The sequence below is a fragment of the Amblyomma americanum genome, chromosome 6 (assembly GCF_052857255.1).
Source record: "Amblyomma americanum isolate KBUSLIRL-KWMA chromosome 6, ASM5285725v1, whole genome shotgun sequence".
In the NCBI taxonomy this organism is placed as follows: domain Eukaryota; kingdom Metazoa; phylum Arthropoda; class Arachnida; order Ixodida; family Ixodidae; genus Amblyomma; species Amblyomma americanum.
This window is the reverse complement of record NC_135502.1, coordinates 64,149,408-64,170,451: the sequence shown is the minus strand read 5'-3', so window position 1 is coordinate 64,170,451 and position 21,044 is coordinate 64,149,408. Positions and strand designations below refer to the sequence as shown.

The following is a 21,044-nucleotide window of genomic DNA, read 5'->3' as shown; positions in this document are numbered from 1 at the left end:
AAGCATAAGGTTATTGCTGCCATGACCATGTCTGGGCAATGACAACCAGGCTTTGACTGCGCAATGAGGTGAAAACAGTGACAGCTTCCGCGACTTCCACATTGAAGAAAATCGGTCTATCACACCAATTATTATTGCACTTACTAACTGTCATCACTGGGTTTGTGTTTCATACAATGCGCAGTTAAAAATAAATTTATCACAACTGTTAGACGAAGTTGCTTGCCAACCAGTAGCACTCCGTAACTGTAAACTCTTGCGCTCACATTATGCTCAAAGACTGCAGAAACCAAAATTGTGTTAAATAGAGGGCGCTGTAAAGAACAGACACTTCGGGTTAAGTACGACTGTTGAACATGGGGGTGAGCGCACTGACAATAGAGATGATCAAAGTACAGCAAACTTACCGCTGTCCCTTTTTATTACCGTTAATCAACGAGTTCTTGGTTACCACTTAAGAAAAAGCAACAAATACAGCTTTGACTAATTCCTACAACTTGTTACTATATTATTAGAAAACATTTCCCACCTTCTTTAAAATATGGTTATGAAAAGACCACTCCGCAGCGGTGGATTAGACGTTTGAGCAACTGCCACCTTGCCGCAGGTTACCCGCCTCTGATGCATAGATACAAGCTTTACACTGGCTTTGGGCTCGGCTTCTCTTGGGTGAAATACTTGCAAAATTGGCCAATGACCCCAACTTGTGTTGTTGAATAATATCTTGTTCCATGGCTTTCTCTGTCGAAAAGCTGCCCTCGCGCCATAAAATTTATAAGCATTATCATCTACACTGAAATCGGCCCTAACTAGCTTTTTTGTCTTCTAGATCTGCTTACTGGTTGCTGCCTCTTTAGTCAGCTTTCATTTAATTCCTAATGAAGTTGGGAAATATAAGTAACACAGTAAGACCATGACTGAATCGATTTTCGAAATAGATATCTTTGCTGTGTCATGCGTTTGGCTAGAATTAATGTTTCTGCAACCTAAGTTTCACACATAAGTAGGGGCGATGTTTTAGCTCAGAGGGTATCCGTTACAGGCCCTAACTTAGTAATATTAATCGCTTAGACGAAAAAAAAGCCCGCAGTACCTCTCTCTCACTTAATTGACACGTGCTGTAGGCAGCGGTGCAGCAAGATGAATTTCGACACCCTGAGAAGGCGGCCACCGCTGCCGAGATTCTATCCCGCGTGCTCGGACTTGGACACCAAACGACCTAACAGAGGGCCGGAATTTGTCAGTTTCCACAACTCGAAATAATAGATAACAACATTAAAACAATTAGTACAGTTCCGAACACACAGTTATACATTTAAGTTTTCTTTTTTTCCACAAGCAATTCCAGAATGCGATTCAATGCTTGATCATATCGTTAATAGCTCCTTCGCTTCACACTTGTCCAATCACGAATGAAGCATACATAATGCTGTTTTCGCTTTTTATTGTTGGTTCTATTGTTTCTATTTCATTCATTTTTTGGGTATGCCAAATTTAACACGCAGCACCAAATCAACGTACTACGAATCTAGGAACATACGCGGCAAAGAGTTTTCTAGGGTTTCCTTAACAAGTACTGAGAACTTTAAAGATTTACCATGTAAAAATTTCGGCAATCAACTATTTGCATGCACTTAACACGTTTATATCTTCTCTTGCGCCAGGATACAGTCGCTGGGTAAAGTAATACTAAAGATTCTTGGTTAAGGTTGTACTGTAAACAAGCTCTACGCGCATATGTTCCTGGTGCTAGTCAGTAGGTAGAGTGTGCACTAAATTTTCTGACAAGGTTAATTAGTACAATCGTTTCATGCGTTAGAAAATGCTGTTACCCCGCACTTCAATACCTCCATTTGTTAACCAGGTAGCAAGTTATGTGACAAACGATGGATTCGCTACGTGTCCTGTTATTAACTGCTACAACATTCTTCGTATTAAGAGTGTAGCTTCCAATGCGTCTACTTTGGCAAGCAGTGCAGTTGAGTTGAGGAGAGAGACGGCTGTTTCATGTTTGTCGCTCTAAACGACTTAATCACATGTGAACTGGTAACAAGTGTTTAGCACACATGCACACAATAGTTAAGCCCTATTGGCTGGTGCAAATTAAACTCATAAATTACAGAAAGCGTTGCGAAGCAAGTTAATATCATGCATTTTTTGAAGTGAGAAACCAAGACTGGTAAGTATTTCACTCTCAAAATAAATTTTGTTTGCCTATGTTTCTGGCACGTGCACCGTACTAATTTGAAATTTCTCGTTATAAAACATTCTGTGGGTTCCACGCGTTGCTTTTCACACATTGTGGTACAACGGCAAGTCGTCTAAATGCTTCGAAATACTGTTGAAAACATTCCAGAGAAGCAAGTTGTGCGCCTACGTAATCCTTTCCTTTATCGCTGCTCTTCATTTGAAGCGGCTAGGTTCGATCCCAACAACTCGATAGAGCATTTCGATAGAGTTTAAATGACAGCGCACTAAAGTGCTCATGTTTTCTTGCATTCAGGAAAATATCGAGCGTTTCAAGATAGGCTTAACTTCTCCTTTACAACGTATTTCGTGGCACGCAGAAAAAAAGACGACCGCAGAGAAATAAGCACGCCAATTTACTGTAAAGTTGCTGCTACCATCAGCTTTACGTGCGGCATGTGTCGTGATTGTGTACCCAGATTGTCGTCAGTAACACGGCATGTGGAAACGTCCCGAGTTCCATTCATATGTGCTTGTGCACTGATTTTTGCAACCTTCATATCACAGCCCTAAATTGCTGTGTCATTGTGTGATATTCTTTACATTGGCCGTCAATTATTTGTTTACTCTATTGCCAACGGAGTTGCCTAAAAGATTTAGTTCATTCGATTTCAGTTCAGGAACTTCACACATGTAGCGTTAAAAGGGTGCGCGTCATAACGTGTGGACTGCCTCAAAAAATATCTTAGCAAGCGGTCTGCGTCTTGTTGGAGAGGCACATTTGAAGGCGTATATCGCGTACATCGCGTAAAAAAACTACTTCACAAACGTATTTAGCTGACGCTTGTGAATTTATACTTTTTTTATTAAACAGAGTCTGAGTCTTTGCTGTCTTCAATGGACAATTGCGCCGCTGAAGTTTCTGCAAAAGGGGTCATTCCTGAGTCACCGCCGATTACTCAAGAACTCTAGGTTGCGATGCTCACTTTACTCCCAAGGTATCCTCTGCGACACGTGTGTTTACATGACGAAGCACGTGGTTACGCTGGAAGTGACCCCGTTGAGCAACGTTTAGTATGCGGTAGGTCCCTTTCATACGGGAACATTTCCCGCTTGCTGGTATGACACTTTCGCCCTCTGAAGCACCAAGTAAACTGCGGCGCCCGCCACGCCTCGCTCTCAGGTCAAGACGAGGCCTCCCGGACTACACGCCACGCGCATCGCTAATGAGCTAAAAGGCTCTTTGCTTAGTATGACGTCTGTATACAGGGTGGAAGAGATCGATAGCGTTGTGTACAGAGGCAGCGTAAACCGGCTCGTCAGCACCGGACGGCGTAGACTGATGGGGCGCCGCGGCGAAATCTATTCGCCAAGCCAAAGGGCATTAAGCTCGCGTTAGGAACCTCTTCTGGCCGACGCATTCATCGGGCATCGGACGACGCCCAAGAAAGAGCGAATAAAAAGGCCAGTCCCGAATGTAGGACAAGGGAGTGTTTGCTCACCCATTTGGACGTCGCGCGGGTTGCGTCGGAGAGCGCAGCACGAGGAAGACGACGAGCTGACGCCGTGAAAGCCGAGACGCCAGAGAAGCAAGCACAAGGTCCGGTAGTGTAGCAGCATGGGCGCTGGACGGAGCCGCCCGCCAACGGGACAACGGGACGCTCCGCACTCGAGCGACAACGGCACTCAAGTGGACCACCACCAGCCGAACCACAGGCACCACCTCGTCGACGCTGGCACGTAAATGAGAGCCGCACGACGAAGAGCGAGCAGAAGAACGAGAAGAGGGAGAGAGGGGGGAGAGGGGGATGGAGCGCGAGAATCGAGAAACAAAGTAACTGGCGAAAGAGCTTGGTTCGAGAGGCAGGCAGCGAACAGCGATGGAACGACAGTCTCGCTCAAAAAGCACCAGGCTTGGGCGGCGATTGCGGGGAGAAAAAAAAAAAGAGCTGCGCACGCCTGCAACTCCTTTTCTGGTGCCTGGCCGATCCTCGCTCACTCCCGTAAGCGCACTGAACACCAGGAGAGGGGCAGAGCGACTAGACGGAGAAGAAGGGATGATGCTTATGTCTTTACGCGCTAATCGGAACGTGGCGCAAAAACGCACCCTGGGAATCGGTTCGTACAAGCGACAGCGGTGACCTGTGCGCGGATGAAGGAGTGCGTCGGTGATCTGCGTAATTATGTGGCGATCAGTCGCCGGTTTTCCGAAGCGCAGCGCGCACGCAATCTGCCACTACTGGTCCTCCTGCTGCCACTGATTCCACCGCTGCCTCCGTCGGTTTGCCGCGCTTCGGCCAAAGAAGCCTCGCCGCCGGCTCATTGGAGCGATTGTGCCACCGTGTACGTGTGCGTGCGTCTGTCGGAGCGAGCGAGCGCGCGCCCAGAGAGAAGGAATTTGAGAATTCGCGCACAAAGTAAGCGATCGCTGCCCATGTGTTTGTGTGCGCGACGGTGGAGGTTACGGTCATTAGTCCTCGCCGAGATGCAGGGAAACGACAGATGGCAGGGAAGTTCTTAATAAGGGTCGCATGAATTGATTATCAAGTGAAAATGATCGCGCGCCGGCGGTTCCGAGAGGAATGGGTGGTCTCGAATTAAGAATACTGCGTCGGCGGAAGTGGAAGAAAGAGCAGAATGGGGATGGGCAATGAGGAGGAGGAGAAAGGGAAAGCGGATGAGGAAGCAAACGTCAGTAAGAGAAGAGGCGCAGTAAAGCGAACGAGGGGAAGTAGGGAAGACAGAGCGGGGGGGGGGGGGGGGGGCAAAGCTTCCAGTGGGGACGTCGGGGATTGGTGGAAAGGAGGGTGCGGCTATGCATTAGCGCAGCCTTCGCCCTTTTATCGCGAATAGAGTTAAGATGGCGACGCGCCGACGGCGGGCCATCTGCTTGTTTTCAGCGTATCCGTCCGCCGCGGCCGCCGAGATTTCGCCCCGCAGGAAGTATTTACATAATCGTGACTGCACCTCCCACTCATTTTCGGGCCCTGGGTGTTTGCGTGGCCTAGCTTCAATTTTAGGCGAATATTCATTTGCCGCGAGGCAAGCGAGAGGTGCTTTGCTTCTTTTCATTTTTGCGCCGAGAGAGAATGGAGCTGTTGGCGTCAAGGCGGCCGAAGTCTGGGCAGCCCGGCTAACCGGACTCTGATGGCCAGCGGAGAAAGCAGAACGCGCGTGCGCAGAGGTGGCGACGCAGTACTTTGAAGTTTTGCTTCCTCTAATGAACTTTGTAATGAGCGCTGCTGAATTTAAGAACTAGCAATCGGATGTGCAGTTTAATTACTGCCGGCGGCGGCAATAGAAATCTCGGTTCTGATGATCGCAGCACCACTAATGAGACATCGAAAGTTAAAATTGGAGCGCTTCTTTAAAAACAGCCCCTTGATGGTCATTGCAAGCAATTGGACATTATTGTGTTTTTGGCCTATTTTTCCAACAATGGACCTACTCTCTGATGTAGCATTTCTATGAGCAGTTTCAGAAGGATTTAAGCCTATGTGCTTCTGTCTCTCTGATATGTCTAGACTTCATTTGGGAGTTCCACTTCGTAAAGCACTTGCGGCTCGCTTTCCTTACTTTCCCTAGTAAATACACTAGGCTTCTCTCGTAATTTTGTTTCTATTAGCTGTATTAGACAACTGCACATAACGCTAGAGCATTAATGAACTGGTAACGTTATGATGTGAGTGCGCCGATTTGGTCTTCTCTACTGCGTGATTGTGATTCAATGGAAACTAGTCAAGTCTTACTGCACCTATATCTCAGCCAACCCTCTTTCTGCCTAGCAGTCAAACAAGCGTTTTTAGTAATACAGGTTGGCCTGCTTGTATTTAGTCGCATGGAATTTTCAGAAAAATTAACAGTTAATTCCCCTGAGATTAAAGGCTAAAATGTTTAGAACCACGGCATTGTTGCACCAAATAAATTTAAATATTTTTCTAAGAAAATGGCAGAATTTCTGTGTTAGGATTGATGTGAACATGTTACCCGGACACGGTACTCACGCTTTCAGGTCTTAACCTTGAACATATGCAAGTTTTCGTCTTTAATATATGATATGCTAACTTTTACTGCAAGGAAAATTTCGGCAAAATTTCGTCTAGCTTTGAAGCGTTGCGAAAAAAAAACGTCAGCTGCCAACGAAATGAAAACTCATGTTGATATCTTGTAGAATGATTCGGACTTCTTCTTCATAAATTCTTTCCGATTTGCAGCTTCTAAAAAGTCACTTCCATTGTTCTTGACCCCGTCAGTAACAGAAAATTTTCGTTCGCAATCATGGTTTTATCTGCTGTCAAGCACACTCTTTGATTCTCTATGATTGTTCCACATCGCTGCGCAAATATGTAGGGACCTGCACGCAGATCAAGCACTTAAATTGCTCCACATCGAAAATTTCGAATCCCAAAGAAATTGCTTAATGGAACACAAACACGCACGCAAACATGCGCAGATAAACGGATGATTACAGTGCCCTTGAGGATCGTTCAAGTTATTGTATACATGTGATCATCCTTACAAAAAAAAATAAACGCGCACAGTACACGATCATGAAACCAGCGCTTAAGACAGCAAACCACTGAAGGAAAAACGAAAGAATATATCTGAATTGGTTACTTCGCACAAGAGAGTAGGTTATAAAATATAAAATTAAGACAAGCTAAGAAAGCCTGCTGAAGCACTGGAAACATTCAAGAGTCCATAAATTTTGTCATCAAACACCTTATTGACGAAAAAGAGCAAAATCATTTCCACCTGTTCAACTCAAGTAAAGAGCACACAGAAAATATTTCAAAGGCTCTTAACGCTGTAATTAGTACTGCGTCATATGCAGTAAGTTAAATGAAAAGTCAGAATAGAAATAAAAGACGGTGTACTGGATACCGCTTTTAACGACTTTGTTCTTGTCACGTTAGGGCGTTACATACAACAGCCCTCATAGATACCAGAAATTTAGGACAGTAGTCTAGTTATCTTTTTTATTTCCAGCCACGTAGACATTCACACAGAACTATTGGCTGCTTTTTTTTTCTCTCCAAAAAAATACACTGTGCGAATTAGGGTTCAATGTGCGAACCAGTTCATTTATATGGCGTAGCGTCTGGGCGCTGGGCGGCGGCGCGTCGTAAATCCGGAGAGGCCACATTGCCTTATAACCAAATATTCCGAGATGAGACAACGCTTCGCAGAAAATGTTAAATTTATGGTACTTTTCTGTATTTTTTCCTCTCTGTTCTCGTTGAAGTCTCACGCAAAACTCGAATTGAGCTCTAGATTCTTCAAAAATGAAGAGTTTGTCTTCTAAAAGACCTCTAAATTTTCTTCGTTTCCAGAGAGGACTATTGACTAAAAGTTCAACGGTTTTATACCAAATCTATGGCGAGGCATTCAGACCCTCCTCCTTCTGAAGCGTTTTGGAGATCACTTACAATCTGAATCGAAAGGAAATATACAAACTATTATCAGCATGATTAACTGTTATAATGTACATCATCCTGACTACGCCCACTGCGGGATAAAGGCCACACCACATATCTTCAATTATGCGTGTTATGTGCAAGTCTAGGCCATGTTATCTTATCCCCGCAAGGTTCTTGGACCAAAGAAAATATTCGGCTGTGGTTCAACTCGGTTGCACCTGGTTAGTTGTAGCGAAAAGTCGGCTCTGCTTGGTTAGACACGGTTATGCATGGTTAGGCACGGTTTCTGTCAATTAATCTGTATTGCATATCACGATTTTCATTATGAATTCCCCAGTACATAACTCGAAGATACGTTTCTAAGACATCTGCGCATTAAGTAGACGCGTGCCTACGCCTGAGCACCGCCCTAAATTACGTGTTAATGTTTCAGTGGGTGCTGCATAATGTCGCTACTACGAAAATTCACCGCTAACGTACTTCGCTATTCGCTTGATTGGGATATCTGTAATTTACATGCTATAATTAAATTTTTAATGCGCTCCTCCACTTACCTCGAAGATCCGTTTCTTAGACATCTATGCATTCTCTAGAGGCGCCTTCAGTCACTTCCAAGAGTCCAACTGTCGTGGCGGAGTACTTTGAAACTGATGTATATAGCTCTTTCCTGCATATAAACGCGTGTCATAAATACCACGCTGAAAAAAAAAGAAACAGTCCTAATGGAGTGCAGGTGTACCGGTCTCGCATATCGGAGGCTGGGGTTCGCTTCCCGCCTACAACACAATTTTCCTTTCTAATAATTGAGGCCGCTTCAAGGTGATATCTACGCCGTAACATGATGAAAATGAAATTTTGTTTTTGGGGAAAGGAAATAGCGCATTATCTTTCTCACATATCGGTGGACACCCAAAACCGGGCCGTAAGTGATGGCATGAAGGAAGGAGTGAGAAAAGAAAGGAAAAAGGCGCCGTAGTCGACGTCTCCGGAATAATTTCGACCACCTGGGGCCCTATTCTCGACATTTCGCCATTTTGTTCAAATTGTGACGTAGGCGTGACGTAACCATCAAGGCGGTGCCAGGTTACGTACGCACAGAATCTGATTACGTGAAGAGAAAAAAAAAGTAAAAACTGATCTAGAAATAAATACCGTCGTCTGCTACTATTGGCGCCAAGTACGGAACAGCCAAGTACAGAACGCCGCTCCGGGAGCTTGCGCTGAACCTCTGCGTTGCAATCTTCGGTGCATACGCGTCGAGGGGCAGTGCGAAGGAGTGAAATATGTTGCGGCCTCTTGAGTATCATGTCGGATGTCCGGCAGCAGCTAAGGGCAGACCGACTTAGGCTACTCAGTGCGAAAGACTCGCACGTCGGTTGTCAAAGGATTCATCGAGTTCGATGCGGCGGTGCGAGCGAGGGCGCAGCCTAGACGACTTTTCAGTCGAGGTGAACTGATGGCGTACCCGCGAGTCACGAGCGGCGCCACACGCGTGCGTACTGTTGCCCAGAGAAGCTGGCGAACATCAGGAACGGGGCCAGGGTATTCGTAATGGCGTACGTGCCGAATGGGAGCGGAAAGTGAAAGCTTTGGCCGGCATGATGCCTTTGTGGCATTGCTCCTTATAACGATCGACGACAGCTTCGCACATTTGCTTACCAGCCACAGTTGAATGCAGGAACTGAGACTAAGGCAGTTTTCTGGGGGAAAAGTCATCTCGTCCGGGCCAGGAAAGGAAGCAACGGGAGCTATATTTTTAGAGTGTTGCCGCCACTGCTGAAACGGCGCCTAAATACGCGCAGGCCAGCAGTCCCTGTCTGAGGACAACGCTCGCATACTTAGCGTTGTAAACTCTGCGGAAACCCACTGTTTCCTAGGCGCCACGTCAGCTACCGTCAGGTCAGCAAAGGTGCTAAAGCTTTTAATCGCTACGTATCGGCTTTAACAGAGAGCGGGGTGCAGCGGAGTTGTATCTGTGTGCGCTTGGAAGGCCTCCAAGATGTGTTTAGTGCTGAAATGCATGCTTGGCAAGGCAAGCCGATGTGCACATTTTAGGCAACGCGTTGCACCAGACTCTGTTGTTAGTCATGTTTGCATGCACCCGCGCACGAAACGAAACTGCAAAGCGCGGAATATCGGAGTAAATCTCGTCAAGGAGAACACACCGAGTGCGCATCCCTTATTGTGAACTTAAATGTGCAAAGCCGGGGAAAAAAATTCCTTTCTGGCATTAATAACAAACAACATAAAACAAAGCGAAAACTCCCCCCCCCCCCCCACACACACACAACATAATTTGAATAGAGCGTATCCTCACAACATTCAGTGATGTACTCATATTTTGCTTCGCAAGCCTGCACGCATGCACTTTTGTGATGTAAGTGGCACATATATTACTTCATAAAAATTACAAATGCTGTCAGCAATTCTGCTTGTTTTTCCCTTCCTAGAAAGGCATAAATTTTTTCTACTTGTTCAAGTGAATGCGTAACACTCACGACCACCACACAGAAGCAGCTACACTATATGTGCGATGCAAGTAAGCACAACATTCTGTGAGGTGGGGCAAAATTATTTTCTTGAGCACTTACAGGCCGCCTCACCTCCCTTGCTGTCCATAAAAGCAACACGAGCCAGGCAGCATCTTGAAGTTTCTTCGTCGTAGAATAACAGTTATGCACCTACCATAAAATCAAGCAGCTCCTTTAGGTGCCTGATCAAGTACAGTACAGTAAGCTTCCAAGTAAGAGAGAAAGATATATGCCAGAAAAGGTGGAGAGGTCGGATAAGGAAAAGTTCCTTCACCTGTTATTCCACAAAGGGGCAGGGGAGGAACATAGAGGTAGAGAGTAAATATCGGTGGTGGACACCATATTACAGTAAGACGCATGCAATGTGCAAGATACTTGCTTTATTTGCTTTGTTTTATGGGGTTTATGATCCCAAAGTGACTCAAGCTATGAGAGATGCTGTAGTAGAGAGCTCTCGATAATTTCGACCCCCTCTGGTTCTTTGCCGTGAACTGGCATCGCACAGTACACGGGCCTCTACCGCTGCGGCCGGGATTGAACCTGCGTCTTTCGGGTCAGCAGCCAACCACCATAACCACTGAGCCACCGCGGCAGGTTTATTTGTGTGATGCAAGAAACTTAATTTAATGTTCATGTATGCACACTCATTGCCTAGTACACGTCACACAAAGCCCGAACATGTGTTTTGGGGCCAAGCATTCCAGTTGGTCTTGCACGCAGTATTTAAAGAGACAACTAAGCGGCACCATGAGCCGAAGAGCTGAAGGAGAACAAAAACATGACAGTAAAACTTAGGAGCACTACAGACAAGGAGGAAATTAATTTATTTCCATACTCTGAAGGCCCGGAGGCATACAAAGAACAGTGGGGGAACACATAAAATTGGTAACCGCTTTTTTGAATTTAATACAGCCAAATATTGCAGCAATAGAGGCAGGAACATGGCAGGAAAAACAAAAGCGTAAGATTAGACAGAAAATAGGCAAGACATACAATGTTGATGTCGCCCTCAGGACAACATATGGGAGGCACCAATACAGACAGCGGTAGTGTTCTGGTTAGGGTACTATTAAGATAAATGTCTCCAGGATGCACAAAAAGCAATCTAGCCAGCGACGGTAGCCACTGGCTTTCGGTAGGTTTTTTAATGTGTGCACCGCATAGGATGTATTCATGATAATTAATAAACCACAGGAGATTGTTCAACACGAAATAAATTATCCTCACAGCACCATACAATACACAGCTAAAAGGAGAAGTCAGCAGTAGGAATTGCACCGATACGGTGCATGTAGACCCCTACGTGAAGACTTCACGCCACAGGGTTCAATTTTAGCTGCGTAGTGGAGTATTCAAGGCACCCATCATGCTGTAAACTTCTGCAAGGTGAGAAAAACCCTTGTTTTAGCCTTTCAATGCCCTTTAAGCTTCAAGAACACTGAGTGTTGCACTTCGGGGATCAAAAGGAGACCATGTGGCCTGAAGACTTTTGACTACAACCCTGCAATTTATTACAATTGAATACAGCTGGCGCACCATTAAAAACCAAAACAGAAATTTCAAATACGAAGCAGAACAAGCATTCCAATTTTTGATCTAGGCATTGTTTACAAACATATATACTGGAACAGTTACTATGCTGTTGTATTCTGCCAGAACAATATGCGCTGCAACCATTAAAAGCACCCTATTTAGAGTACGATGGATGCTAAATTGGATTGAAATGAATAAATCAGTGACAACTAAATCAAACCGCGAGAAAAATTAGTTCGAAATGTATGCAGCAGTGTACAAAGTGACCTAAAGGGTTGAATGCAATTTTCTCGTGCATTTAGTCAGTTGCATCTTTTTTGCCTAACATCAGCACAGGTATGCATGCACAGATAATTTTACACAGAGGTGGGATAAAACATTGGTGGCACTGACACAGTTAATCGCAAGGGAAGGCCTGAGTACTGGGTAAAGTAGACGATAAACTGGTGATCAGGATAGATGTAAATGAAACTGGTGTATTTTATTGACTAAACAAATCAGCTGTAATACAAAGGCAGAGAAAACTGCAATATGTTAGTGGAAATTGAGTGCACTGGAGGATATATTGCACACAATTTTAGCCCCTGAAATATTAGCTTGTTTTAAAAAAAATAATTGCTTTGCTTCCAATTTTCTTTTGAAGCTCAAGAAAAATTTCGGAGCAAGTCAGCTGTAGAACAAACTCTCTTGTGCAAAGTATCACAACAAAACCATGTGTTCTTGATACACAAGAAAATTTAATGATGATGGCACGTGATGGCAATGACAGTAATGAGCCAATTGCTGCTGCCACACAGCAAAAGTGGTAAAAGCCCACACACATCAAGGTCACAGAGGCAGATTTCTCCGGTAACAAGACAAGTTGCAACGTGTGAAAGAATTGTGATGCGGTATATGTGCACATTGATAATGCCCATTTCACGAAGTGCCAAATCCAGTAGATTCCTGTGTTGAATCAAAAAATAGCAATGCGTCCATTGATGCCCCAGTTTTACCAAAGAAACATAGGTTGAACAGATTGTCTGGAATTTTTGTCAAATTCGCCTATCAGCATTAGCAGCAGCCAAGAAGCAAAGTGCCAGCAACAAGGCTGGTAAAAGCGGGGCCTTACACAGCGAAACTGGTCGAACCAGCAGACAGCTGCCTTGTCTTTCATTTATACAAGCTTGGCAGATGGCAAACATGAGAGTTGCCTCACTTTTTGCTCAGAGGAAAACTAGTGGATTGCTGTATCACTACACATAGCATTTAAAACCAGGAGACAATTTGCTCTGTGAGCACACACAAATGACACAGTAGGGACCTCCTATCGGACGAACAGTTGCCTACAAAATCAGACTGCGCCCTGAGCAAGATGTGATAAATGACTGCATACACATCCCTATGTTTCGTGCATGTCAAGAAATTTCAGTGAAGCAGTAATCACGTCATGGAGCACAAACTTTTAACAGAAATCAAAGAGAAGTACTGGTTCAAAGCTCTGCTGGCAGGAGAAAAACATTTTGGTGACTTCCTCTGTTTCACTGCACTAAAGCACCAACATGCACATTCTGCATAAAGAGAGCACACAGCATTGCAGTACATTAAGAATTAGCAACTGTTCAGTAGCGTTAAAGCATGTGTTTAAGCACACATCCGGCCAATTTGCAGATGGTAGGATTAAAGTTTCTTCTACGCTTCCTGTCACGTGAAGAACTGCAGCATTCGAGAAAAGCCTAGTCTACACATCAAACACACCTGTCATTACACACTCTAGTGACAAACTGAAAGCAAAATTTGGTCCTGTTTAAAGAGCAGCACAAAAATCAAAGACTTGAACAGCTTTCTTGCTGTGTGCAATGAAACTTGAAGCACAAAAAATGTTTACATAGACTGATCATAGCATGACTACAGGTGAAAACTATGGCAGTGAGTCCTGCAGCTAAGTGAGGATGCATGCAATGTGTCGCACAGTGCAAGTTCTGATCGCCTTTGAAAAGAATCCTGTTCCAAATGTACAGCACTTGACACCTGTGAAGACATCCAATGCAACCCTTCCAAAGAATGATTCTTTGCTTGAGAAGCACTCTAGCTGAGAGGTGAATGATGTTGAACCTTGCAGCAGCATTCCTCAGCACATGACTTCCTAGGATAGCAGTGATGCATCGAAGAGGCACATTATACACATGTCACCTGGAAGGCAATCAACACTGTCTTTAGTGCGTGAGCTTGAGTGCAATGCAAGTTTCATACACACAAGAGAAAAGACTTTCAAATGCGAGACATCACAGGGCTGTAATTATCAAACTAAAGTTTCATGTATGACTGTAACTACTACTCAAATAAACTGCTTTTGTAACAGTTATATTTTATTGGTCATCTCTATCAAAATGATGGAGGAAGTAAAACAAAACTGTGAAAACAGCTTGACTACAGCCAGACTGATGGGTATAAATAATTATTACATATTTTTATTGTGTTGCAGTGAAGGCAACTGCTACAAGGCACATTGTAGGGGAAGTCCAAGGTTAACTTTACCTCAGAATATTTAACTGCATTAAAATCTCACTACACGAATGCTTTTGCAACTGCATTTATCAAAATGCAGATGCCAAGCCATTGCATTTGTGTGCAACGAAAGAGAACCATAGACATGCAGACGCCCTACGAGTCACCCACATCCGCATATTGTAGTAATCTGAAAACTCGATGTGCGTTTTACTTTACAGACAAGACTATTTTGAAATGCTGTTTTTATTTGCGCAAGGCTTCCTCGCTTAATAGGCTACAAATAAATGTGCCACGAGATTCACAGCTGTTTGCATGTGACCAAAAAAGGGTAGGAACATAAGGGACTTGTTATTACACACCCGAAGAAAGCCGCCAGCCATCAATATGAACTTTGCATGCAGCCATCTGAAGAAAGTCAAAAGCAATTTTTCGTTGCTGTTTCCCTTACCTCATCGATACTCGAGACGATGTACCTGGCACATGTACGCTGTCTTGCTGACACCGCTGTCTTCAGAAACTGCCCTTATACACACAGACACTGATGCACACAAATTGAGCACACAGATGATGCACTGATGAGGGCAATTTCCTGATGAGCACAGTCCCGCCGACAAGCCGAGCACATTCTGGAAGCATGTTGCTCAGCCGGCAGACAACCCTTTGTGCCACCCTCTCATCACACACGCAGTTGAATATCAGGTCAGCGACAGCGTGCAAATAGAGGCAAACACTGAACTAATTGGTGTCCAGACGTTCACAGCTACCGATCGCGCCTTGAAACACAGGATCAGAGTAACGGCCGGAGCATCTACAATACCATGTTTAAGGCAGACCAGTGTGCTCACGCGCTGCCTCTTCCCGCAAATCTTCTTGCACAGCCACCACACCATATATCGCTGGCCAGGCAGTCACACTCACGAACCGGGCAGTCCTTCGAAAACACTGAGGCGCACTCACCAATGCTTCGCTTCTCGCAGCCTGTGACAACAAACGGCAGCTACGGACGCCGCCATATCCGTGCTGTAGCAACCGCGACCGCGCGGACCGATAATTTCTTATCATGAGAGAAGCGTTTGAAACGGGAGCGCAGCTAGAGTCCTCACGCGGGTGTAAAATTACGCTCTAATAATTAAGGCTCTAAAAGGCTGCTTAATTAAGAGGTACCATTATAACGCCGTTTCAATGCTTCTACATTTAAAACAACCATGTTTCGGAACAGTTTATTACTTCAAATAAGCGCCTACCAAACTACGGTGAGCTAACAGGCGTATGAATCAGTGTGGTCATAATTCGACTATGTCCACCATAATTCGACCATCTTGCGGCCGTCTCAAATTATGGCGGCCAAATGGGGCATTTTTCAGCAATGGCAGCATTTCCTTTGCGTCACTAAACGTCATTTTGACCTCACTGAATTATGCTTGCGTATCACGTGAATCACGTGACATTCCTCCAGCCAATCACATTCTAGGAAGCAACCCTCACAGTACGAACTTTTTTTTCTCAAAATTGCTAAAACGAGCCAAGTGTTTTCTTCCATGCCAGCTGTAGCTTCGTTTTTCCTCCACAGACATTTAAATTTACCAGCCCGGCACAAAATATAACTGTGCTAAAAATCAGTCTTCAAGTACACGTCATTTTGACGTCACGGCAGAAAGCTATTTCGAAACCTGATAGTTTCGCGCCACAAATTTAAAACTCGTGACTTGCACGTGATCGCCAAATAAGCCAATCAGAGAGACAATATGGCGGCGAACGGCGGCCATGCGTGTCGAGAATAGGGCCCCTGGGGAGCTTTAACGTTCTCTGACATCGTACAGCACACGGGCGCCTTAGTGTTTTACCTCCATAAAAACGCAGCCGCCGCGGTCGGGTTCGAACCCGGGAACTCCGGATAAGTAGCCGAGCGAAGAATAATAATAATAATACTTGGTTTTTGGGGAACGGAAATGGGGCCGTATCTGTCTCATATATCGTCGGACACCTGAACCGCGCCGTAAGGGATGGCATGAAGCAAGGAGTGAGAGAAGAAAGAAAGAAAGAAAGAAAGAAAGAGGCGCCGTAGTGGAGGTCTCCGGAATAATTTCGACCACCTGGGGATCGTTAACGTGCACTAACATCGCACATCACCGGGGCGGGGCGCCTTAGCGTTTCGCCTCCATCGAAACGCGGCCACCGCGGTCGGGTTCGAACCCGGGTACTCCGGATCAGTAGCCGAGCACCCTTAACCACTCAACCACCGCGGCGGGTATGCCTTCGAGGTTTTTGCGCGAGGAGTAGAGCTTTTGCTCCGGAAAAAAAAAACACGGCTCCTTCGCAGCAGCGCCGAATCGTCCAAGGCTTAGGCGTTGTCTAGGCGCAGTTCTGAATCCAGCTAGCGTCAACGTATACGATTGTGCGAAATGATTGAACAATTTATTTGAACCCAGTCTAGGAAATTTAAGCTTTAGATGTATTTCTTGCGATTAATAACAGCAGAAAAGCTGAGGCAGGAGACGTTCAGATAAGGCCTTTAAAATATGTTATTGACACGTTGGCGCCTCTGCTAATTTCCAATTTAATAGGTTTATTGGGGTTTAACGTCCTAAAGCAACTCAGGCTATGAGGAACTCCGTAGTGGAGGGTTCCGGAAGTTTCGACCACCTGGGGTTCATTTACGTGCACTGACATCGCACAGTACACGGGCCTCTAGAATTTTGCCTCCATTGAAATTCGACCGTAGCGGCCGGGATCGAACCCGCGTCTTTCGGGTCAGCAGCCGAGCGCCATAACCACTGAGCCACCGCGGCGGCTCTTCTTCCAATTTAATATGTGGCTGCAGAGTGGAATTTTTCTTGGTAGTATGCAGGCTCAAGGTAACAGCTAAAATCAAGAAAGACAATAAAAATGGTATATTTAATTATCGTCGAACATCCGTTTCGTAAGGTATTGTTTTTCCAGAGTTGGAGAGAATAGCTCTAAAACGTCTGTTTTTATTCTGCTGACCGCTATAACCACTAAAGTTGAGCCTACTGTTGCTTTCACAACAGCAAGTCAACGGAGCTCCCGCTCCTTGGTGAGAAAGAATTTATTGTAGAGAATATCGAATGCAGAAACATGGTTATAAAAATTTTCTGGTCTTTCAAAAAGTCTTTCGCAGTTTTTATAACAATATTTTACGTTAAAAATGATAAAAATGGCACTACAAGCTCAGCAGAAAAATCGATAACAACCTGTTTGCTACACCAATCAGAGATTCTTTTTTTATTTGAGGATAATATTCTTTAGTAAAATCAGCGAAAACAAGCGTCCTGCCTAAAAGAAACTTGCAGAATTTTCTTTGTGTACTGTGTATAAGTCGGACAGCAGGCATTGACGGGGCGGCCTACGGATTATTCCTTCTGTTTCATCTAAATTGTTCTAAGATTTTCTTTTTAAATAAGCTTTTTGAGTCAGAGCAGCGCTTTATTCTGCCTATCATTGTCGGTGGTGTAGCGCATCAGAATACAGCTAAGGTGCGTTAACTAGTACGCTGATTAACCATTGTTGAGTATTTAAATTTCACATATAACTTCTAGTCTCCTCATTTACTGAAAGCTTTAAAGCTGAACCTAAGATATCAATTTTTATCATTTCGTAAACGCAGTTAATTATCCACAGCGCTGTGTCCCAAGAAGCGTGCACTGAAGAGGTTGCATTGCCTCTAAGATTTTCGAAAGCGCATGTTTTTTGACGCGATGTGCGCAAAATGTGTTAGGCCACAGCGTCAAGGGTAAATGAGTTTTTAAAATTATAAAAACTGATATGAAGATTATTTCAGGTGGGCCACACGGCTCTCATAAATAGGCACAGCAACAGTAATAATTTTAAAGCTAACTACTCATTATTATTCAACCAGCCTATTAGTTAGTATGCCTTAGGTGCCCTCTGTTGTACTTCATCGTTGACAATGCTACGCCAAAACAGGTGTCTTTTTAAATCAAAAAGCCTTTTTTAAAACGTTGCTCTTACACTAATGACTGAACGCTCATTCAATTCGTTGTTCTTTTTCTGCTTTAAAATATGTATTTCTAGCATGGTCTACAACAGTGGTAAAAATAACAAAGCTGAAGTTTTTGTCTTCTACTTTCTAACCAATTATCTTTCAGCGATAGTATAATTGCACTGTTAAATTCTCATTGATGAAGACCAAACATAGAAGAGCAGAAATATTCTTCGGTGCCCCTTGGTTTCGGTGACTGTCGGCTTCCTTGATAGTCTTCAAACAAAAGTAACCGGTCATCTGGCATGTGCAGTTTCATACTGTTCCTGCAAGGCAGACCTCTTCCAGAAGAAGTAAAAAACAGTAAAACAGTGCAGTGACGGCAGACAAGAACGAAGAAAGAAAAAGCGCAAGCGCTGACTAATAAACTAGGCTCATTGAAAAAAAGCACAGGTAATAATCCCTGTGTTTTTTTTCCAATAAACTTCAGTTATTACTCAGCGCTTGTCCTTCTTCTTTCTTCGTTCTTGTTCGTCGTCGCTGCGCTGTTTTTTACTTCTTCAATATGCACCAACTCGCTCCGTTTTCGCTTCTTCAGCACCTCTTCCAGAAGCATAGGCTCTTCCAGATTACATCATTGTACAGTACAACTACAGACTATGCCGACCAAATATACTGGCATTAAAAATAGTGAACCCTGGCTAAGAAGATTACACTACCGGGCTTACAAAAAAAACAATTAACGTACGTTATCTGCAGTCCCGGAACGTCACGAAATTTACAATTGACGGGACACACATATCAAAATAATTGTTGCCTACAGCTCTCAATCTCGTCTTTCTTGACTTCTTGAGCAAATCTTAATATTTCCACTAGTTCATCTAAAGAAGTCAGTCAGTCAGTCAGTCAGTCGGTCAGTCAGTCAGTCAGTCAGTCAGTCAGTCAGTCAGTCAGTCAGTCAGTCAGTCAGTCAGTCAGTCAGTCAGTCAGTCAGTCAGTCAGTCAGTCAGTCAGTCAGTCAGTCAGTCAGTCAGTCAGTCAGTAAGTCAGTCAGTCAGTCAGTCAGTCAGTCAGTCAGTCAGTCAGTCAGTCAGTCAGTCAGTCAGTCAGTCAGTCAGTCAGTCAGTCAGTCTGAGGCGCTTGACAAGCCAGTCAACAAAGGGGCAGCAGCGAGTTGGGCGACAAACAGAGCAAAGACCTGCATTGTAAGAGCAAACTGATCAGCGATCCTTGCAATGACACAGCCACAGAGCGCACGTTTATTCCTGTGATTTTATTGCATAGCTCAAGTGCAATAAACAAAACAATCTAGAAATGAAATGTCACATCAAGGCCCTGCTCAACAAATCAGGTGTTTTCATTTTTTGAATGTACACTACGCCAGGTAAAGCTCTCGTGGCGTAGGCCGGAGAATGACCTTGAACGACCTTAAGCCCAACCACGTTAGCCGTGTATGACCATACGGGGTACATTTCTGTTGACGAACCCTTGACCATTGACCTTGACTCATAACCTTTAGTTGACCTTTGACCTTGAGTTGACCCCTTACCTTTGATATTTGACATTGGTTAACCTTTGAGTAAACCTTTGACCTTAAGAACACCCGATGGGGTGATGTGAAGCCACGCGATGACATCCGATGGGGGTGTCGCAAGAACATGTGATACTAAGTCATGGGCCACGTGGTCGTCTGGGTATATATAGAACGGCTGGGTATGTATAGGAAGCGACTCCAGACGCGATCCTTCATCACTCCCTACTTGCTATCAAGATTCTGTTCCTCTGATTACGATCCGGAATGTACACTATGTAGCGAAATATCCACTCACGATCACATATTGTGGAAATCTAAAGAGGAGCCGCCACCAGAATCTCAATACAACTTTCTACTCTCGAGCAATTATACTCTCGAGCAATATTGCTCCAGTTACCGATAAAAGTGTTTTCGTAGTTTTTCAACATGTAAATCCCTACTTAGATATGAGGAGAGTGTAACGCCAAGAATGGTGTGGTGGTCAACTACCTCTATTTCCTCTCCGCGACATTTGATTTAGTGCCCTATGGTGAATATTTTATTGCGAACTCGAAAAAACTTTAGTTTTCTTTTCTTGGAATTAACCTGAAACTGGTTTGATTTTGACCAATGGTCTACTTATTCAAGCATTCGATTGCATATGATTTTTAGGAGCATGCTTAAATAGGTGTTTTGTTTTGCAGCCTGTCATGCTTTTTCCATGCAAATTTGTCATTGTCTCTTTATTCGTCTCTATCTTTGCAGCGCAATGTCTATGCACGTTTCAACACTGTTTTAGACAAATTCAATATATTTTGATCCCTGTGGATACTTCGCCTTCATGGGCTGCTTTCTGGCCTTTAGTACATTGAACTTCACGAATAGCTTCATTACTGATTTCGTTCTCCTTTTACAATAGAATATCTTTAATCGTCAATCTTCTCTCCCGTACATTTTTCCGCCTCCTACCAACAAGAGACCCTTGTCTCCGTCATTCTCAATACGTATACTAGAGTCACTCCGAACACCACGTGCCAACCTGATATAGGACCTCGCTCGCTTATGATATACAATGCCCTGGTGTCCTACCACTCTTCAATGGTGTGGAGTAAGTCATCAAGAAGCGAATATAATATTGTAAATGCGGCAAAGTATGTAAAGTTATTAGACTGCGGGGAAATTATTTTTTGCCGTTGAAATTGCGAAACAGATTTGAATGATAAAATCACCTATAGTTGCAAAACTGTATCACATCTGATAAGGAAGTAAAAACCCCATTCACGACTCAGTCTGTAGTATGATCGCACCACAGATCCTGAAATAGAAAGACAGGATAAAAGATAGAAAGCCAAGGACTAACTACGTTAACTTCAAAATGAATTTCTCTGACTCATTTTTGTGGAATTCAT

The 21,044-nt window shown here is 44.2% G+C and overlaps 1 protein-coding gene across 1 annotated transcript in view; it reads right to left on the bottom strand.

Annotated features, from left to right (window-relative positions):
• Positions 1-3,911, bottom strand: part of LOC144094752 (cell adhesion molecule 4-like) — a 75,977-nt gene extending 72,066 nt beyond the window's left edge. The window contains exon 1 of the mRNA XM_077628662.1: positions 3,690-3,911. Coding sequence (XP_077484788.1) covers positions 3,690-3,807 — 118 coding nt within the window. The 5' untranslated portion in view covers positions 3,808-3,911. The remainder of the gene's footprint in view (positions 1-3,689) is intronic.
• Positions 3,912-21,044: the final 17,133 nt, after the last annotated feature.